The sequence below is a fragment of the Mya arenaria genome, chromosome 10, assembly GCF_026914265.1.
Source record: "Mya arenaria isolate MELC-2E11 chromosome 10, ASM2691426v1".
Classification (NCBI taxonomy): domain Eukaryota; kingdom Metazoa; phylum Mollusca; class Bivalvia; order Myida; family Myidae; genus Mya; species Mya arenaria.
In genome coordinates, this window is record NC_069131.1 from 52460692 (window position 1) to 52488684 (window position 27993).

Here is a 27993-nt window from a genome sequence, read left to right on the forward strand (position 1 = left end):
TAGCTTTTTGTCATTTCTGTTAAGATCTTAATCAGGCGACATATGTCAGATACACTGCCTCAAAGTAAGGTTTCTATATAGCATCCCATATGATTGTATTTATCGTTGGTACGTCTTCATTGTTTAAAATATTGTGGTATTTTTAAACCAGGACTTTAAGATTGATATATAAATCTTATTTAAAAGCGGTTGAATGTTAATTATGTGAAAGATTGTCCCAATGCTATCAACGGGGGTATCGGGCGGTCGCTATTTTGAATCAGTTTACACTGTATTTTAAAGGTAACTTAACAATTCATCAAGAGGGGCATTAAAATCAGATCTCCAATACAGACAGACAGACAGACATTATTGTTTTATTTGTCGTAAACATGTTTCTTGACAAAACATGATATGCCAAATAATAATTATTACGGTCACAATGATACTTGGCAAAAAACAAGGAAAAAAAGACAAATAAAAACATAATCGATTTTTTTTAAATGGTAAATATTAAATTAAATGTAAGTGCTTTATATCTGAAATACCAGGATAATAGGGATTTGGGAGACTAAAATCATATATTGCTTTATAGACTAGATCATATTATTTATTACAGAATTTCTTAAAAGAAATGCTTGAAAGAAGAAAAGAAGTAACAATGTACTCGCTTCACGACGAAAGCTATATGTTTCGATATGTGAACACAGGAATATGAAATGAAGTGAACGTCACGGTATGATTTTAATGGGATTACAAATATATTTTAGGCATTGCATATTTACGATAAACAGTTCAATTAAGTTTGTCACACTGACTTGATATTTTACTGTGGATCTTTATTTTACGAAAAAAGAGATGGTCCTAATATGATTTAAAAATATCACTGTATTTTACACGATGACGTAAATTGTACGCCATAATAGACGGCTATAATACAAGGGAGACAATCTCTACCTGGTGTTCAAAGTTCAAATTCTATCATACGATTGTTTCCCTTTCTAATAATATATTTACTCTCATGTGACTAAAATCATGACTTCGTTCAAACACACACAGGGTATCATATTACTATTAAACGTCCTATAGTCAGTTTGAGTACATCGGACAAATGCTTTGGAAGAATATGTTCGAACGTTTTTGGATTAGCTGGTATATCGCTTTGTAGGACATATTACTTCACATTGGATTATTGGAATTTGCCAGAGGGTAAGCCGGTTTGAAGCAGAAAAAGGTATGCACATTATTTCAAATGATAATCGGTGTAATAGGACATACTTAATTATTACAGTTTCAGTTTATTGGCAATATCAGCAAATTACGAGCATAAGGAAAACGTTCAAAGATTTGGATATACGACAGATTCATTTCTGTAAAGACATCGAAAGCATTATACATGAGTAAAACAACATGCATTATAAGACTATGTCAACAATCTATAAATAGTTTATTTAGTAAACATACTTTCTTTCTATACTGTTTCTATACTGTTTGATGTGTTATTTATTCAGTAATGTGTTTAGCTTTATAAAAGTAGCAAAGGAAAAAAATGACCGTTCAGCTTGGTTCATTTATAATTGTTTGTGTATATGTATTACACCGAACATTAAGTGTGCGCTTTGTATTGATATTCATAAGAAATGTACTCCTCACATCATATGTATTTTGTGAAGAGAGAATAATAAATTGTAAAAACTACATTATACACAATGGATATCACTTAAAGGGAATTATTTATCCCTTATTTCCGCTGTGGTCATTGTGTATTGTGAATCATAATCTACAGTATCTGAATTACCAGTACAACAATATAACTTAAGCCATTGTAACTTACGTGTATGGTATAAAGCGCTGTACATACTTATGGTGTTTCAAAACGTAGTACTATTTTCATGTAATGAAAGGAAGAAGTTTAAACCACAGACAGACTTAATCCGTAAATTGTTATCCTCTGAGTAATATACATTGTACTTTGTATAACGAATGCGTTTAGATAGCATTTTTCTAATCATAGTATAGTAATAGTATATGACTGGTTATTAGATAGGTCAATTTAATGCAATTGTTACGTAACTATACCTGAATCAAGTATTTTCAATATACAAAACAAATACTGACCAAATACATTATCAAATACTATACATATATAACGATAGCCGCCCGAGGACACGTTTCTATAACTGTATGAAGTGGTTCGCTGCGTTTGTTATTGAAAGCTTTACCCTCACAGATTTACCTTTTTGACATTGTTTTTAATTTTTCTTGTCTTGGAATGAATCAATCTTTGCGTAAATATCTGGAAACCATTCCTATAAGACTGGTGACGAAATATCAGATCGCAGTTTTTAATATTTACGTGTGAAACGTATTATGTCTGAAAACGTAACTAAGGCTTTAAGAAAAATGTGTTTTTCGGCATAAAACATCAAGTTTCTGACGTAAATATAAAAAAAATGTGCAATTTGATCCTTTGTCAGCAGATTTATATCACTGGTTCTCGGACATTTACGCAAAAGTTGGCTTATTCTGATACAATTAAAAAGTTATCAAACGGTCCATCTATGAGAGTGCAGCTTTAACTGAATTTTTAATTTGCAAAACTTTGTTAAATAATAAATCTTAATCTAGATGGATATCACAAACTTTGCTCAAAGTAGGTTTATTATTTCATATGTGATTTAAATATGGATTAAATGCGTTCCCTGGACTCGAATATAATCACCTTCATGGGTCCCAAGAAAAAAAAAAACCTACGAGTCTCAAGAATTATTGTGTGCACATACTACAGACGTGATAAATCTAAAGCTGCTCGTATGATCAATTCACATGACGCCGAACTATCCTGATATACATATTTATCAGAGAATAATATATAATCACGTGATCGCCTTTAACAATATCTCGTCACATGATCAAATATGATATCAATGATGGAATAACGCGATGGAAAGTTTGAATACGGAACGGTTCAACACTTATCTAAATGCATGTACAATATAGGTTTTCGGACGCCATTTAAGGGCTTAAGGCAATGGAGTGTTAATTAAAAGTCACTTATTTATTTATCTTCAATGTATATTTCAGAAATAGAAATAACAACAACTTAACTATTCAATATTATTCCCAGCGGCGGTTCAAGGGTTTGGGAATGGGGAGGGCGGCATTTGAGGGACACTTTGAGTATAAATGGTGTATTGGTGTAATTAATGCGTGATTTCTCTACCATTCTATAATAATGCGACCTTGGGGATGGAGGCGGCGCACAATTAGTATACGCTCTGAAATAACTAAGTGATAACATTAGCGGATCCAAGGGGTGCCCCCCCCCCCTAAATCGTCCAAATTTACTATTTATTTCAAAGTAGGAGTAAAAGGTAATGAACTACGCCCAAAATTCACCGTTTCTGACTAGAAACAGTTAAAATGTCCTCGGGGTTGAACCCCCCTGTCAACACTTGAAACAAAATAAATTTTGATTCTGATGGAGGGGGCGCGCAAGTCAAAAGGTGACGCCCTTAAGTACCGCCCCTCTAACGTCGAGTCTTGGATCCGCCCCTAGATAGCATGATTCAGGTGGACATGGCTTCTATGTAATTCCATCCGTGACTCACTCCATATGTTCCACTACATACAGTGTTATTGATCCGATATTCCATATTACATACATATATACGAGCCTACATATACGGTATCTGTATGTATGTATCAGTTCATGATAACAACAGTACGTATTATCTGTCAGCGACTCATTTTGCAGCGAATCTAGTGGCCTTTAACCAATGTTTTATCTCTAATAACCCAAGATGAGGACACACGTAACTTCAAATGGGATCTCGCATGGGTCACCACGATTAAAAACCGATGTAAACAAATTAATAAGTGACGTTAATGTTTAGATAACTTTTTGACAGGTAAAAAGATATGAAAATATTTCTAAGCCTATAAAATACTATGCTTGTTTCTGCTTCTACATAATGCAATCCTTGTCCATAATAACAGCGTTGCATCGTTCTACAAAAATCCGTCAAGTTGAAATTTTGGCCAAGGATTGCATCATCAACATACAAGCAAATCTAAAATATTTAGAAGCAGGAAAAGCATGGTCTTTTAACTGAGACCCGTGGTGACCCATTTAAGACCCCCCCCCCCCTCCTAAATTGTTCACGGTAACAATATTTCATATTAATAGAATTGAGGAGAAAGCCATGGGCTTAAATGAAACCTCTTTTATCATAAATGGCGTCAGAAAATATATATTGTACATGCATTTAAATATGCTCGTTATAAATCGTTCCGTATTTTAACCTGACAGTGCGTCAGTATGCCATCGATTTTATCATGTGACGAGATTATGTTAATGGCCATTTTAATACGTGATTATTATTTTCTGATAAATATTTATATCAGGCTGGTTCGGCGTCATGTGAATTGATCATACGAGCAGCTTGAGATTTATGGTTTACCAGATTTATACAAAAAACAATATTATACTTTAATAACATCGTTCTATTTAATGCTATTGTTATGGACTTTTTTTTGGCATTCTGAACAATACCAAAAGAGCAGGGTGCGTGCTTTTTTAAAAAAAATTGTATACATATTACAAAATAATAGTTTTAAAAACTTCCTTTCCTGTAATTCAATTCAAGTTACAGTTAAGCTATGAGAATTGATGAACCTGAGTTTATTTGTTGTCCTTATTGTAATTGATATTGATGGGGTGGATGTAGGGGTCGGCTTTAACAACGCACCTACGTATACTGTTCATATTGTATAAAACATTAAACCATTACGACTTATGATGTAACTGCTGATTGTCAGATAATCTACATTCATTTATAATACCAGTTATAACCGGTATGTTCAGTCGATGGAACTTGAGGTCAACTTAAACATTGTCTCAGATCTAGGTGATATGCGGTCGGATATCGTTAACAATATATTGTTACTATCAATAAATATACATTTTACTTGTTGGATGTACCACAAACCAGTCCAAACTCGTCTCATCTTTGTTACTGTTATCTTAATGAACCAGTCAATTTGTTACCACGCCCCAGCACCCCCCCCCCCCTCTAATGCCCGGGGGTATACCGGAGATAGCGGGGGAAATGGGCCTTGATTTTACCTTTCAGGTGGCCCCGCAGTGCCAGTGGTAGTGTTTTCGCGCCGATAATAGAGAATGTGCCTTACCTAGAATGTCCCCAGGGTGCGGGTCATTTGGCAGGGATTTCACCAGCAGTTTGTTTCCGCAAGGCGGGGATTTTACCTGGGATTGGCTCGGTCGAAAGTCAAAGTCCCCGTTTTTCCCAGGTTTTTTTTTGTTGTTGTTGTTTTGGGGAGGGGGCGGGTGGTTACAATTGACTGGTGCCTTGTGCTCTCACCCGTTATTGTTTTCTTTGTCCTGTATACCCCACATCGGGTCACCTACTAACACCGTAACGTATAAATCACGTCGACAACCTGTTCACATGTTTTAATGTTTTATTTATTCATCGTTATACTCAGCGGAATCGAAAAATAGATGCCATTTTGGTACGGTATAAATATGATGACCAAATATGGAAATATATGGGGTCACCACGTGACCAGTCCTGGACCAATGGCGTTGCGTCTTTTATGTTGGAGGCGTGATATTGGTCGATGCAAAACCATTTTTTTTACAACTTTAATGCATTATCATGTTTAATAATACACTCCTTTGACTTTGATGGTAAAAAAGCAAGAACTATGAATTAATAGGTACATATAAAAATACAAGTCTATGCAAATTATGTTGTTGTTTTTCAATTAATAGCTACGTGGCCACGAATTCCCCAGTTAAAAAAACGCCAACATATCACTATTTTTTATTAATACCTAAATCATATATATGCTTTTTGCATCAACCTATGCCTTCAAAGTATTTGTTTATCTTTATAAATGTTTGTCATGTGACGTGATCAATAAGGTTAATTAAATATATCATGTAACAAGAAACATTTATATGTTTACGTTTCTTAAAGCTGCACTCTCACAGATTTAACGTTTTGACAATTTTTTTTCTTTCTTGTTTTGGAACGAGCCAATTTATGAGAAAATGCATGTAAACCATTCATTTAAGACTGCTTACAAAAAAATAGTCACCGATTTTTCTATTGTAGTTAAAAAATTAATGTTTTATGCATTTTTCTTTAACCGTTAGTAACGCTTTAAATCTGTGAGAGTGCATCTTTAATACGTATGCTTGAATCTTGCGATGTATTAAAATATTGAAATAATATTTCGATATACATGTACTTATAATATAAATTGTATTTGAAATCAAAATAATATTCACTGAAATTCAGAAAAATCTCCACTTCAAAAAAAAGAAAAGAAAAAGCACTTGCACTTCACCTATATATATTTAAATGAAAAAGAAATCATCGACTGTGAACAAGACAACATAAAATGCATTCATTGATAGTTTACGAGGTAATATCTTAATGTAAGGTTAAGTTATGCATCTGATTTTGTTGATGATAACATCTAGTTATGTGCACCATTAGCGCGATATATAACCCGTTTGATCTAGTAAAACACTCGCGTGAGTTCAATTAAACTTTAAGGTACCCGGTGTACAATAATGTGGATAAGTTTTGATTAAAGATGCACTCTTTCTCCCAAATAAGATGTACCACAAGTAATACAATTGTTTTAATTTATCTAAAAGAATACATGTCCAAAACATTGGTTCTTATAAAGGTTACCGTGTTTAATTCGAAAGAAAGGTCCAGAAAACACGGTATTTCTACCTTATGAGACGATAGTTTATCACTGTAAATCTTTTAGGACCCACCAATCATTTAATATTTGTGCGTTTTCAGCTATTATATACACAACTACAAGCTTGTTATCAGTAATTAACATTTTCCATAAATGCATTATTTAGTAAGAAGTTAAAGGTGTATCACTTGATTTTAAATACGAGTATCACTTCAAACTCATTTGTTTTACAACGATTGTGAAACAAGTTTTTACAACCTTATATCAGTCACTCTCGTTGGCACGGTTTTGCGCTGAAGCTTGGTCTTGTGCGGTGGTGGAAACCGAAGTACCTGGAGGAAACCCACTTGTCCGCCCATTCGGAGCTCCTCGGCCATTTTTATCGAAAACAACCTCGGATGTATTTGGACGGTTTACTCAAAAAGTGGTACGTTTATGTCCACTGCAAGTAGATCGCGTAGTAATTTTATTTAGCAGTTAAACTTTATGACTTAACTCATGGAATCTTAATTATGTTTGCAATAATACACTTCGCTGGCAATCAATTTAAACTTAGATTAATAAATACAATTCTAAAACACTAAATTTAATTAATGATATAATTAAAAAAAAATACGAACTACTTCAACTGAAGTACCGGCATACATCCGAGGTTGTTTTCGATAAAATGACCGAGAAGTTCCGAATGTTGTCCGCCTTGGTGACCACATATGCGCTCAGGCGGGAAATCGAATCCGGGTGATGCCTGGATTTTTTATTCCTGGTGACCCCGCATCTCTGGGGTCATCTCTGAATAAGAAAGAGGTCCTGCAAAATATCATTCAAAACCACATTAATGTATTCATATACGATATAAATCATGTATAAACTTGAAAATACATACAGAAAGCAATGCACACACCATCACATGCTACCTTAGTGGGCAGAAACATTGCTTTGAAGAGTTACTTGAAGGGAATGTTTTATATAAATAATCAAATGCTGCCTAAGTGAGAAGAGACATTGTTTTAAGAACTATTTAAAGGGGCTGTAATGTATAAATAATTAAGTGGGAAGAAACATGACTTTTGGAACTACTTAAGGGGATACAACGACTACATTTACGCCCCGGAAGCATTTCGTTTTGGGCCGACTTTCCTGAAACTTGGTGAATACATGCCCAGCAGTCAAGTGTATAAAACTGGGATAAGTTGTCCACAGGGTATCGTTAGGTTTGTTTGTTTTGTTTGCACAATTATTTGATTTGATTGGTTAATTTACTTTTTTGAATGTATATTAACCAATCAGTTAATATTTTGGCAAACTTTAATCAAACCAAAGACGTAATTGGCCGCATATTTCATTTAAATCATTTATTTTCGTATATATTTTTATTAGGAATGCAATCGAATGGCAAAATCGATATTCGAATATTCGGTAATTCTTTCGATCGAATATTCACATACTCGATTACCAAAATATATCTTTTAAAAGTTGAAGTTAACTTTTTTATATATACAAATCTAGGCCCACACATTATTAATAATAACATTATCGTTATTTACGCGAAAACACAATCAGCGTATTTTTACATCGTTCACCTTAAGTGAATTCATTATTGTGTCGTGTCAAACTTGTCTTGTGATCATATAATCGTATCATACGCCGAATCGTGCTTATTTCGGAATTTATTTTAATGGATATGACAAAATTATTTTAGAAAGTGCAATAAATTATATTTTGTAGTCCCATGTTTAATTTGCGTGACAGTAAAATGCAAGTTGGCAGAAAATAAAGTGCTTGAAGGCTATCAAAGTGTGTTTTATTTTGATGTTCTTTGTTACTGTGGTAATAGCGGTTAAATAGTTGCAAATCTAGAAGTTATTTTATAACTTAGACAGTGATCGAAATAAACACAGGTGCTCAAGCCAGAATCAGGGTCGGATTTGCAATAAGAAAGTTGACATAACAAAGTACGTGAAAACCAGCAGAATGTGTGTTTTATTTGTATGTTCTTAGTTACTGTGGTAACAGTGGTTAGGTAGTTGCACATCTATGTGTAAATTTATCACTTAGAGAGTAATTGAAATAAACACAGGTGTTCAAGCCAGAATCAAGCTCTGGTTTGTTATAAACAAATATGATCACGTTATAATACGAACTTATGGTGCTCGAACTTGTTAGAGAAACTCTTAATTTCAATAGAATATAACGCTTTGTATCTTACTGTTTAAAGTTAAATAACGTTTTTATTTATTTATTTTTAGATTTAAACAAGAAAGGAATGGCAGTATGGAACACCATAGTCAGGACACGACCAACCAATCACCGCTCACTCTCCCTCGAAACAGTAGCACAAACTACGGTGCGCTGTCCGGGTCAACTGTTCTTGATATTGCAAATGACGATGGTGTGGAACACATGAACGTCATCCACGATGAAAGTGGGAGAGATAGTGATTATAGAAGCTGGAGTTCTCCTTCTTCGGATAGCAGTAACGAAACTGGAAGTACCAACCAGATTAAAGGCGTTTCTGGGGATAATTATTGTGGATTAAACGGTGTAACAGTGGATTTGACTGCGGGAAATTCGTCCCAGGAAAACGGTGTGTCATTTCGGACTTCGAATCCAAAAATATCCAATGAGGATACAAAACACGATAATCTTGTCAGCATTAAACCTTTAACTGAAAATACTAAAAGCAACGTGAACAAAGTCAATTATAAACCGCTAAATGATAGTTATGACAAGTCCCTAGAATATCTTAGTCAATACATGTCTAATAAAAATGCACCTTGGCCTCTGGCCGAGGGCAGTGTGGAGTTACCAAATAATTCATTATCGGATTCGAATTCCCCTAATTTTAGACCAAAATCTCGTGAATCTATATATTCTCCTACGCATGAAAATGATACTGTAAATACTAACGCAGATGGTGGTAAAAGTGATGATGGTGATGATGAAGAGGAGGAGGAGGAGGAGGAGGAGGAGGATACCTCTTTAAATTTGAGAAAATTAACACGAAATCAGTACATAGTACTTGTCTGTACGTGTTTTACAAACTTGCTGTGTTTTCTAAGTCTTTCCATTTTAGCACCGTTCTTTCCGCTCGAGGTATGTACAAGAAGCATTTATTTCAAACTTTTATTTAACGCTGCACTCTCACAGATTGAACTTTTTTATTGTGTGTCTTGGAATTATCCAGTCTTTGCGTAGACATCTGGATATCAGTGATATAAAACTGGTGACATTCGAACATTGACGTTTTGTAGCAAAAGGCTTTCAGAAAAATAAGTTTTTTGGCATAAAACACGTATTTGGCATAAAATATCAATTTTCGAACATAAATATGAAAAGTTGTGATCTGATCTTTTGTCAGCAGTCATATATCACTAGTTTCAAGACATTAACGCAAAAAATGGTATATTCCAAAGTAAGTGGTCTAAACGGTTAATCTGTGTGAGTGCAGCTTTAAACTCCCAACATTGTTTTTTAGGGTACCACTACCTATCCTGCATGTACTAAAAACCGCCGACAATACTGATTTGTTTCATTTATGCTGCCAACTATTTTCCCAGCCAAACCAAGATTAAAACTCAGTTGATTTTATGTTCTCTCAAAATAATTATAAGCTTCATGCTGCAACATACAACCTAATTCGTTCTCAAAATTCAGAGAGTTTTGTTATTTATGTCTCCCCCATTCATGTGGAGACATATTGTTTATGCCATGTCCTTCAGTCTATCTGTACATCACACTTCGTTTTCGCTCAATTACTTGAGAACGATAGAACCAAAGAAATATATACTTGGTATGCAGGTTGGTCATGACTAGAAGATGGCCCCTATTGATTTTGAGATCAGAAGGTCAAAGGTTAAGGTCGCGGGGTTCTTGAGGTGAAAAAAGCGGTTTCCGCTCAATAACTAAATATCCTTTGGGTTCATGAGCTTCATACTTGGTGTACAGTTAATCATGACTAGTAGATGACCCTTAAAGATTTTGAGATCAGTATGTCAAAGGTCAAGGTCAAGTTGACATTCAGGTGAAAAACGATAAGTTGGTGGTGACCTAAAACTGCTCAATAGCTAAAGAACACTGGCACCCAGGAACTTCATACTTGGTATGCTTGTGTATTTGCAATACATTTCCTTACATTTACCATGAATATATGCAGTCGTCAGTTTTCCCGAAAACCATCATTGATTATTGCATACTCCTGATTGAAATAACAAAATATTGTACTTCTTACACCCATCTTCTTTCACATCAATTCCTGACATAGGATCGCTGATATTATGGCAGTAGATGTTCACCAATGAATACGGGAGAATAAGCCAAACTCAAGGTCACTGTTGGTTGGTCTCCAGTCCAAAAAAAAACAATTTTCATGTCCATCAATTTTTATTACTCAGCGACGACCTCATAATAGGGTAGACAAGCGCTTTTTCAAAAATGCAATCTATTGTTATTTGTAAAAAACAAAAGAGCTAGCTATAGCGTTCCCATAATAGTGACAACGTTAATTGTTTTAAGAAAACAATAAATCCGAAAATGTAACTTTCACATACGCACATTCATGCACTTATGTTATCCCCAAAAAAGTATTCTGGCGAAACCAATACTTAGACCACATTGCTACGGAGACATCTAACATTACAGGGTTATTGAAGTGTATTTATCTGTTACATGTAACTTCATTGGAAGAGTTGTCTTCCCTGCCTCATATTTATTCATATAAACGAGATTTTGTCAATCCATTTTTTTCCACGTATGCATAAAGTGTAATGGAAGAGTACCGTGTTTGTTGACGATGCCATTCGTATGAAACTTGGTAAACTTGTAAATAAGTTATTTGTTGACTAGTAGACTCATTAAAACGATTTGATTGGTTAGCAGTTATTTTTGGATAAATATTGACCAATCAATAAACATTTTGGATAAACCAAGAACGTTATCGAAAACGTTACTGATTTCATAAAATTGACATATGTCGATTGGAACTTTTTGGCTAATTTTATTCAATCCGAAATGTTAACTATTTTAAAGCTGCACTCTCACAGATTTACCATTTTTACAACTTTTTGTTTTTTTGTTTTGGAAAGTGCAAATATTTGCGTAAATATCTGCAAACCAGTGATATAAGACTGTTGACTAAAGATCAGATGGTAGATTTGCATATTTCCGGTCGAAAATTAATGTTTTACGGCTTAAACCGTTAATAACGGTTTAAGAAAAATGCATAAAACAACAATTTATGAAATCAAATATAAAGATCTGCGATCTTATTTTTGTCAGCAGTCTTATATAAATGGTTTCATGGATTTTCGCAAAAATTGGCTCGTTCGAAGACAAAAAATTAAAAATTGGTCGAAATGGTAAATCTGTGAGAGTGCAGCTTTAACAAGTTTAATGTAAATTAGCTGCTTCTATTTGCCGAATTTCATTCAATGAGTCTGCTGTAATTTCAGGCGGATAAGAAAGGCGTCAGCACCACGGTGTCGGGGTGGATTTTTGGCATTTATGCCTTGGTGCAATTTCTTACCTCCCCTTTCTTCGGACGATTGGTAAGAATTTAGCTCTCACGAGTGGTTTTAGGTTTATTATATTTTGTTTCGTTAATTCTTTCTTTCAATAAATTACAATACGTTCGTTTCATTTCATTACGTAACAGTCGAAGCTTTCGTTGATATTTCATTTTTGTTCAATCCTTTTAAACAATGCATAATATAACAACACTATTCACAACATTAAGCACGCTGGAGATAGTGTTGATTTAACTTGAACCGAATATATTGCTTTCATGTCTACCCCCATTATATTCTTAAATATTTCATCTTACGCCATGCAGTTTACGTTCGTTTACACAAATGTATATGAAAAGAGAAAGAAAAAAATACGTAAACGTTTGTCAAATAATCAAATCAAATGTCTTACATATTTTACGCTACATTTTCATTAACAACTAAACCATACTCGCTAGAATGTGAGAAAAGGGTCACCAATCCCAAATTGAATACTTTTTTTGTCTCATATTCATTTTTCAACTCAATTCAACTAAAATGTTTTAATTCAGCTTATTGTTCCTTGTAAGAATTCTTCAAGGATTGGTACTTCAAGAATTCCGAATGGAACTTGCCCGAGTGCGACTTTAAATAAGTTTACATACTACCACACGTGTCATTACTGTTACTCAACAGTTACAAAAAAAAATCACACCGTTTTCATACAGTGACTATTGTTTATGAAAGGACATATTAGATGTATTTAACTAACCATGTTATATGTCACCGAACGCGTTATTTACATTAACCGCCATCTTTAGTCGCAGACTCGGGAAACCTCCCTTAAACCTACGCAGACTCCATTTACGCCCCCCCCCCCCCCCCAACCCCATATGTGCTGCAGAATTGTATTTATATGCTATTTTATCCATGATATAAGTTTGCCTATCTTTACCTATCTTGTTTCAGATGCCGATTATTGGGAGCAGGTTTATGTTCTTGGCTGGGCTCTTCATATGCGGTGGATGTACGCTTTTATTTGGGTAAGTTTTGCGTATATATGGTGGATATACGCTTTCATTTGGGTAGGTTTTCCATAGATGTTGTGAATGTCTGCTTTTTATTCGGTAGGTTCGGTTCATTTTGTGAAAATATGCTTGTATTTGGGTAAGTTGGACGTGTATGTGGTTGACATACGCTTTTATTCAAGTTATTTTGGCAAACATATGGTGAATACATGCGTGTATTTGTGAACGTTTTATTTCATTACATGTGTTGTTAAACTTCATACCACAGTTGTATATGCTGAGTGTACAAATGACTTGTTAAACTGTTTAGGAACACCCCACTTGTCCGGCTTGATGACCACAAGTGCTACATGAGAACCACGGCACTTCATGAATTCAATTGTTTGTTTGGATATATCTGACGATTCATTTGCCACAAACTAGCTCACATTCATACCATTATATGATTAAACATATTATATGATTTAACACGTACGTACGTACGTATACTTCTAACGTTAATACAACTACAGTCGGACCCCGTAGGCTCGGTCTACCAGGGACCGGCGAAAATACTTCGAGCCTCAGAAAAATCGAGCCAAGCTGGATGGTTTACCTTCAGTATAATGAAATCGGTCCTTTACATCAGTTCGAGCCAACGCGGTTCGACTGTACAGTTAGTAGTTTGTAACGCCTCTGACATTTTTATCAGACAGTAATATGTGTTCATTCCAGGGTCTTAGACCGTGTGGACGTTTCCGGAGGAACGGATATGTTCGTGGCCTACTGTTTCGTCACTAGGGTCCTACTGGCTCTCGGCGGTACTGCGGTCACTAATGCTGGCTTTGTCATCATGATTAAGGCGTTTCCTGATAACATAGCCACCGTGTTTGTGAGTATTATTATAAAAATAACATATCAACTGATTTTATAAATATTATTTCACACCTAACATTACTGCTGCGTTTTTTGAATATTATTTCAAATCAAACGTTATTACTGCGTCTGTGAATATTATTTCAAAGTTAACATTACCACTGCGTTTGTGAATATTATTTTAAAGTTAACATTTCTACTGAGTTTGTGAATACTGATTACGATGCATTTTCATGCCCCCGAAGGTGGGCATATTAAAATCGCACCGTCCGTCCGTCCGTTCGTCCGTCCTTCCGTCCGTCCATGTGTCCGGCTCAATAACTCGTGTCCGGGCTGTAACTTTCCCTTATATAAACAGATTTTAAAATAACTTGCCACATGTGTTCCACATACCAAGACGACGTGTCTCGTGCAAGACCTGTGTCCCTTCCTCTAAGGTCAAGGTCACACTTAGTGTTTATTCACAATGGAGTGCTGCATATAGGACATAGAGTATAGGTTGTCGTGTCCGGGCTGTAACTTTCCCTTGTATGGACAGATTTTAAAATAACTTGCCACATGTGTTCCTCATACCAAGACGACGTGTCGCGTGCAAGACCCATGTCCCTACCTCTAAGGTCAAGGTCACACTTAGTGTTTATTCACAATGGAGTGCTGCATATAGGACATAGAGTATAGGTTGTCGTGTCCGGGCTGTAACTTTCCCTTGTATGGACAGATTTTAAAATAACTTGCCACATGTGTTCCACATACCAAGACGACGTGGCGCGTGCAAGACCCGTGTCCCTACCTCTAAGGTCAAGGTCACACTTAGTATTTATTCACAATGGAGTGCTGCATATAGGACATAGAGTAAAGGTTGTCGTGTCCGGGCTGTAACTTTCCCTTGTATGGACAGATTTTAAAATAACTTGCCACATGTGTTCCACATACCAAGACGACGTGTCGCGTGCAAGACCCATGTCCTTACCTCTAAGGTCAAGGTCACACTTAGTGTTTATTCACAATGGAGTGCTGCATATAAGGACATAGAGGATAGGTTGTCGTGTATGGGCTGTAACTTTCCCTTGTATGGACAGATTTTAAAATAACTTGCCACATATGTTCCACATACCAAGACGACGTGTCGCGTGCAAGTCCCGTGTCCCTTCCTCTAAGGTCAAGGTCACACTTAGGTGTTTATTCACAACGGAGTGCTGCATATATAAGGACATAGATTATAAGTTGTCGTGTCCGGGCTGTAACTTTCCCTTGTATGGACAGATTTTAAAATAACTTGCCACATGTGTTCCACATACCAAGACGACGTGTCGCATGCAAGACCCGTGTCCCTACCTCTAGGGTCAAGGTCACACTTAGGTGTTTATTCACAACGGAATGCTGCATATATAAGAACATAGAGTATAGGTTGTCGTGTCCGGGCTGTAACTTTCCCTTGTATGGACAGATTTAAAAATGACTTGCCACTTGTGTCAGACATACCAAGACGACGTGTCGCGTGCAAGACCCATGTCCCTACCTGTAAGGTCAAGGTCACACTAAGTGATTATTCACAATGGAATGCTGCTTATAAGGACATAACAGTGTAGGTTGTCAAGTATGGGTGGTATTTTTTATGTTTAGAGGCAATTTAAAATAACTTGCCATATGTATTTGACACGTAAAGGCAAGATCAACTTTTCATGTACTGACCTTGTTCATAGGTCAATGTCACATTCGGGGGCATTCGTCACATACTGTGACAGCTCTTGTTTTAATACTACATCGTATTTGAAAGCTAACATTAACACTTCGTTAGGGAGTAATCTTATTTAAAACGCACCGCTATGTTTTTGCATGTTAGTTTTTTTAGCAAACCTTTGAACGTTTATGCGTATCACTAATACGTGTATAGGAAAGGTGCTTTGATTTCAGGGTATCGGTGAGGTGTTCACGGGGATTGGTATGATTGGAGGACCAGCACTTGGTGGACTTCTTTACACCGTGAGTTCTCACATCTGCATTGATGTTAACATTCTTCAATACATATTGCGTTAAAATCCTTCAGTATGCCCCCTCCCCCCCCCCCCCCCCCCCCCAAAGAAGAGTGGGTATATTGCTTTTCACATGTCAGTCGGTCGGTCGGTCGGTTCATCGGTAGACCAAAACTTGTCCGAGAGATAACTCAACAATTCCTGGACCTATGGTAATCAAATTAACACGAGGGTTGGGCATGGTCAGAAGATGACCCCTATCGATTTTAGCGGTCATCAAGGTCACAGTGACCTTATACGGTAAAAGGTTGTCAAAGCTTGTCCGAGTGAATATTCAACAATGCCTGGACCTATGGTCATCAAACTTGACATGGAGGCTGGTCCTGACCAGTAGATGACCCCTATTGATTAAGGGGTCATCGGGTCAAAGGTATAGGTCACAGTGCCCTTAAATGCTAATGATTACTAAATAATGCCTGCACCAGTGGCCCTCAGACTTGACTTGGAGGTTTGGCCTGACCAGTAGATGACCCCAATTGAATTTACGGGTCATCGGGTTTAAAGTCAAGGTCACAGTGACCTTTCATGCAAACTAAAAAATTCATGGACCTATTGGCATTAAACTTGTAATGAAGGTTTGGCTTGACCAGTAAATGGCCCCTATTGATTTTAGGGGTCATCGGTTCAAAGGTCAACGTCACAGTGACCTTTTAGGTAAAAAGGTTGTCCTAGTAATAACTCGGCAATGCTTGCACACATGGCCCTCAAACTTGACATGGAGGTTGGGCCTGACCAGATGATTTAAGGGGCCATCGGATTTAAGGTCAAGGTCACAGTGACCTTGGAGGCAAAAAGCTAGTCTGTGTGATAACTCGATAATGCCTGCACACATGGCCCTCAAACTTGACATTTAGGTTGTGGGTGACAGGTAAGTGACCCGTATGAATTTCGAGTTCATAGAGTCAAACGTCAAGGTCACAACTCTTATAGGTCATTAAAATGTAAGTCATATTTAATTTTCCCTGCTGCCTAGAGGATACATGTTTATCTGCAAATATCAGTCATCATCTGAACATGATCAAAACTGGTACTGACTATCTACACACTTTCAATGGTCATAATCTTAAGACTGCCTCAAAGGCATCCATTGTCGCAGACAAATCAGCTGCCATTTTAGTTAATGCATATTTCATTCAGTTGTCCAAATATTCCTGACAACTTGGCGCTCAGGTCGTGGGGGGCATACTGTTTGACAAACATCACTTGTTTCATACTGAACTGATGCTAACATTTACTCAATACATATTGTATTGATGCTAACATTCTTCAGTACATATTGCATTGATGCTTACATTCTTCATTACATATTGCATTGATGCTTACATTCTTGAGTACATATTGCATTGATGCTTACATTCTTCAATGCATATTTCATTGATGCTTACATTCTTCAATGCATATTTCATTGATGCTAACATTCTTCAATACATATTTCATTACTGCTTACATTCTTCATTACATATTGCATTACTGTTTACATTCTTCAATACATATTGCATTGATGCTTACATTCTTCATTACATATTGCATTGATTCTTACATTCTTCAATACATATTGCATTACTGCTTACATTCTTCATTACATATTGCATTGATGCTTACATTCTTCATTACATATTTCATTACTGCTTACATTCTTCAGTACATATTGCATTACTGCTTACATTCTTCAATACATATTTCATTACTGCTTACTTTCTTCATTACATATTGCATTACTGCTTACATTTTTCAATACATATTACATTACTGCTTACATTCTTCAATACATATTGCATTACTGCTTACATTCTTCATTACATATTTCATTACTGCTTACATTCTTCAATACATATTTCATTGATGCTTACATTCTTCATTACATATTGCATTGATGCTTACATTCTTCAGTACATATTGCATTGATGCTTACATTCTTCAGTACATGTTGCATTGATGCTAACATTCTTCAGTACATATTGCATTGATGCTTACATTCTTCAGTACATACTGCATTGATGCTTACATTCTTCAGTACATATTGCATTGATGAAAAGATTCTTCATTATTTATTTCATTGATGCTAACATTCTTCAATGCATATTTTATTGATGCTTACATTCTTCAATACATATTTCATTGATGCTAACACATTCTTCAATACATATTGCATTGATGCTAACATTCTTCAATACATACATCATTGATGCTAACATTCTTCAAAACATATTGCATTGATGCTAACATTCTTCAAAACATATTGCATTACTGCTAACATTCTTCAATACATATTGCATTACTGCTAACATTCTTCAATACATATTGCATTGATGCTTACATTTTTCAATACCTATTGCATTGATGCTAACACTCTTCATTACAAATTGCATCGATGCTAACATTCTTCAATACATATTGGATCGATGCTAACATTCTTCATTACCAATTGCATCATTGCTAACATCCTCCAATACATATTGCATCGATGCTAACATTCTTCAGGCGAATTGCATTGATGCAAACATTCTTCAATACATATTGCATTGATGTTGTTACAGGCGGGCGGGTTTTTGATGCCATTTGCTGTGGTTGGTGGCGCAACATTCCTTTGTCTTCCTATCGCCCTATGCCTTCTTCCACATCAATATGGTAAAACGCTTCATTATTTATCAATGCATTTTATGAACGATGAAGAAAAAAGTAGTATTTGAAAAATGGCATGCATGGCGAAGCCGTCATCATCAAAGACATGATTGACTATGTGGTTCAAACTGCGAAATAGCTATTTTTCACATTTATTGAACATTAATTTGTTCTGGTTTGACTATGTGGTTTAAACCGCGAAATAGCTATTTATTTTCTCACATTTATTGAGCATGTGTTTACTGTATCTGTCGTCTTGTGCGTCGGTTTTGTTCTTTGATCATTCTGCATAGAAATAAGCTTGAATGGCGAGCCCCCTTTTTAAGTGTTTTGTTCGTATTCTTTAAATGAAACTTTGAATTGAATTATGGTTTAGTGATCGATTAGTGTCATTAGGCACGGTACATACTCTATCAAAACTACACATGTTATACTCTTTTAAAGTCATGATAAAGCACAAGCGCATCCAGGTAGGGGGGCGCTTTCCCTCCCCCCCTCTAAAATCGATTAAGTTTACTTTTTGTTTAAATATAGGATATTTCTTTCACAAATTCCCCAAATCTGCCTGACGTCACTTTAAACCAAATCAATAAATTAAAGTTTTGAGGGCGGGGCGCAGGTCAAAAGGTTACGCCCATACGTTATGCCCCCTCTGACATCAAAGCCTGGAGCCGCCCCTGTATAGTGCAGATAGAAATCGTGTTCAGAGGTTATGCACCAGTAAATTGTAACCACGCCACCCCCTCCCCCAGGTCCGGGGTATACCGGGGATAGCCGGGGAAATGGACCGAGTTTTTACCTTTCAGATGGCCCCGCAGTGCCGGGTGAATGCGGTGGTTTTGTCTTCGCACAAAATATAGCAGGGAATGGGTCTTACCTAGGGTCCCTGGAGTGCGGGGGCATTTGGCGGGGATTTTACCATCTGTTCGTCCCCGCAGGGTGGGGATTTTAGCCGGGGTTGGCTAGCCGAAAGTCAATGTCCCCGCTATTCCCCGGACTAGGGGGAGGCCGTGGTTACAATTGACTGGTGCATTAAACGACTATGTTTCAGGGGTGTTGTATGGCTCTGCACGTATAGTGTATATTATTAAACTCGAAATATACAGTCAAGTGAACTATTTGAATGTTGATACACATAGCCGATATAAATTCGAAATAACATCTTCCGATCAAATGTATGATGAAATACCTTGATAACGGGCATCTTCAGATAATAACGTGTTTAATGATAACATCAGATAATAACATGTTTACAAACTATAAATTTACATTTGAAATATACGAGCACAAATAAGAGTGTTATCGACCTATTTCTTCGCGATAAAACCATTGCACTAAGTTTTGATTTTTGATTGCTTTGGAACCATTTATAAGTAAATTTAGTGTGAACTGTTGATAACTAAACTAGCACGAATACATCATGAAAAACACAATTGCTAAAGGACATTTTTGTATGGCTAAGCGTTTGAACGGTTTATGTAGCTTGAGCCAGTTCCCAAAACTCCACGCAGTCATACTTCCCTAACAGTACAGTAATGAGTGTTACCATGTAAATCACGTGACTATAATGCACCAGTCAATTGTAACCACGGTCCCCCCAGGTCCGGGGGTAAACCGGGGATATCCGGGTAAATGGGCCGTGTTTTTACCTTTCAGGTGGCCCCGCAGTGGCGGGTGAATGCGGTGGTTTCGTCTTCGCTTTAAATATAGTGGGGAATGGGCCTTACCTAGGGTTCCTGGGGTGCGGGGGCATTTGGCGGGGATTTAACCATCAGTTCGTCTCCGCTGGGCGGGGATTTTAGCCGGGGTTGGCTGGACCGATAGTCAAAGTCCTCGCTATTCCCCGGACCTGGGGGGGGGGGGGGGGGCGTGGTAACAATTGACTGGTGCATAACTATATCATATCTCTTAAATTCAAAATTATTGTTTTTGTATTTTAACCGCAATGCACCGTGAATAGTTGAAATTTGATAAAAACGGTCCAAAATATAGAAAGAAAACATTGAAAAACAATATGATTTCAGCTTAATTCGCTCATGCGTGCATAGATCTATTCTGATGGTCAGGGGAGATCACTGCGTCGGATATTGCCTGGTTCCGTGCGAATGTTTGTTATGAACTCAAAATAATACCTATAGTTTATAGGCAATGATTCAATGATTTATTCATTCGGAACTCCTCGGCCATTTTTATCAAAACAACCTCGGATGTATTTGGACGGTTTACATACTCAAAAAGAGGTACGTTTAAGTCCGCTGCAAGTAGATCGCGTAGTAATTTTATTTAGCAGGTAACTTTTATGACTTTACTTGGAAATCTTAATTATGTTCGCAGTAATATACTTCACCGACACTCAATTTAAACTCCGATCAATAAATACAATTCTATAACACTACATTTCATTTATGATATAATTCAAAATTTTAAGAACTTCTTCAACTGATGTACCGGCATACATCCGAGGTTGTTTTTGAAAAAAATGGCCGAGGAGCTCCGAATGTGATTTATTGTGTGTATATAACGGACAAGGGAGCTAACTATATTTTTCTAGTTTACACGCATGGTTTCCCTTTTTGGATGCGAAAGACAAGAACGAAGACTGTTTTCAACGAAGAAACTTTAGTTAACTCGCATTTCTTTCTCTCGTGAAATAAAAAATGATAATTAGGGTGTTTTAAACAGAGTAAATATCAATTCGACTGTTTTGAAATTTGAATCCGTTCTCACATCCAATCAGGCATCAGCGCGCTCAGGCCTTGGGACAAAAATCAACGACGTCATTTCCGAAATGACGTGAAGACAAGTGCTCATACAAATTTGCGCCTTTTTCTAATTAGGTGTTATTAAATGACTATTAATTCAAAGTTTTATGTACAAAGTTGGCTCTATATCCCAGTGACCGAACAAAGTAGCTCGAGCGTTAATGTTTACAGAGTTTATCAAAATCGGTCCTTTACATCCAGTTTGAGCCAACGAGGAAATCGAGCCAAACGATATCGAGCCAATGGGTTTCGACTGTATTCTGTATATTTTACCTCGCGGACACCAGGGGCCGGTTGCTCAAAACCTCTGTTAAATATAACGCTACGTTACCTTAATAGTCCGTTAAATCCTTAACGGAGCGTAAGATAACGCTCCGTTAAAATCCTGTACCTGTTGCTTAAAGAGACTTAACGCTGCCGTTAAATTACGTCAGCGTTAAGTCCATAACGCCAGTGTTAAATCCTTAAGAGAATATTGTGTTATAACTTTTGTTGCACACTCGATGAAATATATTACGGTCTTTCCCTCGTTGTTTTTATTTAATACCGTTTCACCTTTCAGACATCACAGATGCGGAAGAAGATGACATGTCCATCCGTAAGCTGCTCTTCTCTCCACGGTCCATCGTTAACAGCATAGTGATCGTCATTGGTGCTTCCGTGTGGTCAATTCTGGACCCGACACTTGAGCCGCACCTCCGAGTGGTCAGTTTTAAGCTGGTTTCACAGTCATTAGACACGAACATGTAAAATACTGCTATTCAATTAGACAAAATAATACTTCGAAAATTTGGTCGTGCGATCAGAACTTTGATTAGGTAAACAACGTTGTTAACATCGTCGTTGTGAACTTTCAAATTATTACTGCTCTGAATGTTGAATGGATACACTTGTGATCTGCAGTAGTTCTAACAAGATATGAGACAACAATTCATAAAAAAATATGCGAGCAAATCACCAAATGTATGGTATTTAACGTTTAAAAGTTAACAACGAAGTCGTTTATAATGTTGTTAACTTTGACAAAGTTCCGAACAATCGGCCCAACGTTAACTGTTGTTGACTAAAAGGTTTGTGTTTTATCAACATCTTTAATTTTCTTAAATAGCTTAACATGTTTTTTTTATAATTTCTTACAAAGCAACCGTGATATGAAAAATTGACTTGAAAGGGAACATTTACTTGAATGTTTGTGAGGCTCGCTTCACTGTGCAATGCTATGAATGTACCGTACGCCTGGATATGATTTTAATGCGATTGTTATGTATACTGGTATTTCAACAGATTATTTTAACATGTGAATTGGTATTTCTTCGTAATTCCTATAAACATATTTAGAGGTTAATACACGGCGTAGCCGGGCCGTTGAGTGATAATTGGCCCGAGTGACTCATAATGGCCCGAGACATTTTTACACATGTTGGTATTTCAATGGAAATTCTGTAATCATAAGAAACTTGTTTTGGGGCCCGGTGAATCACCGACTCCGTGGCCTAGTGGTTTGGACGTTCGCCTACGGAGCCGGAGGTCGTGGATTCGATCCCTGGCCGTGTCTTACCGAAAGACGTTAAAAGTTGGTACAAGTAGCTGCCTTGCCTTGTGTTCGGCATTTAAAGGGGAGTGCTTTGAAAATTGGTGTACTCATTACTGGTTTAACCCAGGAAAGTTGTACCCCGTATATCGGTGCTTTACATCGAGCACGTAAACGAACCATGGGGTTTTTCTTCGAAAAAGAGCTCGGGTATCGCACCCGGACTTCCTTGTATCCCACCAATATCTCTTCCGCGTGCTGTCTCTTCATCAAAAACAAAGGACCCCGTTGGAAATGAGTGTTTGCACTTTTACGGGTTATGCTTGACCGCAAGGTCGAAAGAAATACACACATACCAGGACAGAATGGCATCGTAAAATAACAACCACCGGTAAAAAAACAAAGGAAAACGTACTGTTTAATACATTTATATACTTATGAATGTCACAGGCTCAGAAGAGTATGCTGAAAGTTCGGGGATCGAACCCGGGAACCCCTGCGTGAAAGTCAGGGGCTCTACCAACTGAGCTATCAGGACCAGATAGCCACATACTCTCTGTACTATGCACGACAGTACAAATACACTTATATATTATTTATTGGCTGCACGTTCCGATGTGTTAAATGTGTTTGATTTTAGTATGGTTTGGGTCCAGAGATGGTTGGTGTGCTGTTCCTCATCATGGCGGCGCTTTATTCCGTGACGTCACCGCTCTGGGGCAGACTGGCAGATCACGTGGTACGTAGGCGTCAATGACGAGCTGTATTTATTTTTATAAACTTTTCAAAAATACGGATAAAAATAATATAGTAAATGTGTTACACCGATGTAGTTTCTAATGAGACAATACAGAGATATACCATGTAAAAGCTGACTCCATGAGTGTTGAAAAACAACCAGACCCGTATGGTATGACAACAATGGTTTTCGTCAATTAATGTTGTAAATATGTGCGTTGTCTGTTGATGTTTTTACCAAATTAATTAATTCTTAATAACCAAGTAATTTTACTGTATAGTTCAGTGTAATTAAAAAAAAATAATCATTTGTGTTTTTTCAGTGTATATATATTCTATTAACTTAGAATTTTCAGTAACAGCATTATATACAAGTTTATGTTTTCCAGCCTGACAATCGTGTAATTCTCGTCCCCGGCCTAATCCTGTGTGCAGTAGGGCTTTTACTCGCCGGCCCGTCCCCCTTGCTGGGATTCGCGCTCAGTTATAAGTATGGAAACTTCCCACTCATTTTTTATTATCTTACATACTTACTTTTATCCGCTCTGAAGCCCATCGAATTTGTGGTGTTACATGAACAGTCAAACCTCGTTGGCTCGAAGTCACAAGGACCGGCAAGAATATCTCGAGCCTCGAAAAATTCGAGTCAAATGGGAATGCTTACCTTCAGTATAACGCAATCGGTCCTTTACGTCCGATTCGAGTCAACGAGGAAATCGAGCCAAGCGAGTTCGAGCCAATGGGGTTCCACTGTATATGTAACACATAAAATTAGACACTGTCAAATACATTTTTAAATTGATCTTATATCTTTCAAAATTAATTTAACACAATTTAAGAATGTTATTTTTTGCATTTATTTTAAAGGAATAATATAAATAAACCGTTTTAAGCATATGACAATGTGGTTCTTGTTCTTGATCATACTCGGGGTGTACCCAGGCAGCCCCGAGCAGGTCACCAGTCTTACATGTTTACAGTCAAACCCCAAAGGGGCCAGCGGAATGCCTCGAGCCTCGGAAAATTCGAGCCAAACGGTAGTTGTTACATTCAGTGGAACCAGATCTGTCCTTTATATTCAGTTCGAGCCAACAAGGGAACCGAGCCAAGCGAGTTCGAAACAACGGGGTTCGAATGTAGTTGGCTGTGATATAGTGTTGTGTTTCCTCTCATTCCAGCAAGATATGGATGACCATTCTGTCCTTGGTGATTCTCGGGGTCGGTTCCAGCATGTGTATAATTCCAACCTACGACATCTACATAGATATTGTCGAGTAGGTGTTAACTTTTTTACACCCATGTCGGATACTGTTTTCTATGGAATTATCTTGTGCAACCAAAGTGAGGTAATTTGAATTGTCCAAGTAATGATTGCCGTTTCCAAGCGAGCCTTTATACAATTGTACCTGTTTTAAACAAAACTCCACGATAATAATCATAAACGCACTAGCGGACTAAAACTTTACGGACACGCCTCAAATTTGAAATCCTTCAGAAAAAATCCTAATTACATGACAAAATATTATTTAATTGTTTTTAAGACACAAAACTTGAGAAAATTCCGATATTCGGCTCTGTCTTCTTAACTTTTTTACTGAATTATTTATAAGAATTACAACTTTTCATCGATGCATATATTTTCAGTGACCTTGGTTACCCAAACAGCACAAGAACGTACGGTATGGTGTCCGGTCTTTGGGTGTCTATGTACGCCCTTGGGTAAGACATGCGCTGTTTCTTTGTAGCTGTGTTTTTTTTTCTACGAACTCAAAGAAGCAATGATTCAAAAACTGCATTGGCCATTTTCCATCGTTAACAACCTCGGATGTATATGGACGGTTTACAATCGCCCAAATATTTACTTTTAACTGCGCTGCAAGTAGATCGCGCAGTAATTTCAATTTAGCTTAATAGTTAAACTGAATGACTTTGGGAATCTTTATTATTGAAGAAATAACGCAATTCACTGGCAATCAATTTAGACAAAAGTTATACAAAATACACGTTGAAACATTACAACTAACATCAACTATCATTTAAAATTTTACGAACAACTACTTCTGATGTACCGGCATACATCCGAGATTGCATTCGGAAAATTCGGACCTCCTCGGCCATTTTATCGAAAACAACCTCGGATGTATTTGGACGGTTTACATACTCAAAAAGTGGTACGTTTAAGTCCATTGCAAATAGATCGCGTAGTAATCTTATTAAGCAGTTAAACTTTATGACTTAACTCTTGGGAATCTTAATTATGTTTGCAATAATACACTTCACTGGCAATCAATTTAAACTGAGATCAATAAATACAATTCTTAAACACTACATTTAATGAATGATATTATTCAGAAATTTACGAACTACTTCAACTGATGTACCGGCATACATCCGAGGTTGTTTTTGATGGTAAATGACCGAGGTGCTCCGAATGCCGTTGATTTTGATGGTAAATGACCGAGGTGCTCCGAATGCCGTTGATTTTGATGGTAAATGACCGAGGTGCTCCGAATAAGTCTTTCGTATAACCCACCTCAATTCAATTGCAGCTATGATTTATCTAGCTCCATTTAACAGTTATCTCGCTATAACTGTTAAATTATCTCGCTATAACTGTTAAATTATCTCGCTATAACAGTTATCTCGCTATAACTGTTAAATTATCTCGCTATAACTGTTAAATCGCTATAACTGTTAAATTATCTCGCTATAACTGTTAAATTGAGCTAGATAAATCATAATTGCAAGGAAATTAGGAAACTCTACCTTTGTAATTTAACCGATTCTTAAATACTAAATATATGTTTTATTTCACACTTATAACATGAAACTTTACTATTTGCATTATTTTATATAATATTGTCATGGTCATACGTTATAGATTTATATCGATTTATTTTGAATTTGAACTTGATACAGTTGAACCCCGTTGGCTCGAACTGGCTTGACTCGAATTCCTCGTTGTTTCTCGAATTTCTTATGAAGCTAAACATTCCCGCTTGACTCGAATTTTCCGAGCCTCGAGATATTTTCGCCTGTTCCTGGGAGTTCGAGTCGACGGAGTTTAACTGTATATGTATCTTGTTACAAAGTCAAACATGCCTATGCTTTTGTTTCAGAGACTTCATTGGTCCAAGTGCTGGCGGGTTTGGGTTTGAACAAATAGGCTTTGAGTGGCTAATGACGGTGGTGGCCACCGCTTGTGTGCTTTGTGTATGTAGTGTTGGGATTATGATACTGCTGTTATGATAATAATGATAATAATTTTTTTAATAATAATAATGATAATGATAATGATTATAATGATGATAAGAATAATATAATTAATAATAATAATAAAAATAATAATAATAATAATTATAATAATAATAATAATAATAATAATAATAATAATAAGAATAATAAGAATAATATTTAAAAAAGATAAAATAAATAGTTGTAATAATACTAATTAAGATATTAAAATAAATAATGATATAAATTATTTAAACTTATTGAATTACATACTTTAGTACCAATAGTAAATACTAAAGTAAAGGCATTTTTTCTGAACCTTTTAAATCCAAGTGTATAATTTTACATTTGAATCATTCCGGCGGCAGACAACTTCACGCTTGTGCCTAAAGGAGTTTGCTTTTATACGTTCATTTAAATTGTAATAATTACATTAAAACCTGTCAAGAAGAGCAAATATTAGCAAAGTGTCACCGGGCATATTTTGTCATAATTATGTAATTGCCATAAATTCTTGACTCTTCATAATTTTTATATCTTCAGGCAATACTTGTGTTAGTTACCTGGCTTGTCGAACGAAAATGTGTCAGGAAGGTCGACAAAATCACCATCATCGAAGTTGATGACGTCACTGAGAAGACGCCATTGTTATCTACAGCAGATTCTGATGACGTCATGCGTTCTTATCCTCCGGGATCTGTATTTAATGGGTCGTCATCGGTTTAGAATTTAGAAAACAAAATCAACGAGGTCGAAAAGACTGTAAAACCACAAACTGAATCATTTTAAATCAGTGATAAAAATGATCTACAATGAATTCGACCTCATCTTACCAAACAAACTGTATTAATGTTCACATACAGCTAAACCATCGTTATGAGCATATGACAAAGTGAAAATACTTGATATTACTCCAACAGTGTGTGTATACCACGTGATAAATTACGTCATATATGCTACGTCGGATTGCAACATTTTGCTTAA

General features: G+C 36.5%; 1 protein-coding gene across 1 annotated transcript; it reads left to right on the plus strand.

Moving 5' to 3' along the window:
* The first annotated feature begins 1001 nt into the window (after positions 1-1001).
* LOC128206366 (MFS-type transporter SLC18B1-like) lies at positions 1002-27993 on the plus strand. Its single transcript, XM_052908761.1, has 14 exons — positions 1002-1213; positions 8973-9819; positions 12174-12269; positions 13176-13249; positions 13949-14105; positions 16004-16072; positions 18660-18750; positions 22069-22211; positions 23678-23776; positions 24165-24265; positions 24954-25049; positions 25420-25494; positions 26895-26988; positions 27553-27993. Exons 2-14 carry the CDS (start codon positions 8998-9000, stop codon positions 27733-27735), a joined length of 2100 nt encoding a protein of 699 aa, XP_052764721.1. The 5' UTR covers positions 1002-1213; positions 8973-8997; the 3' UTR covers positions 27736-27993.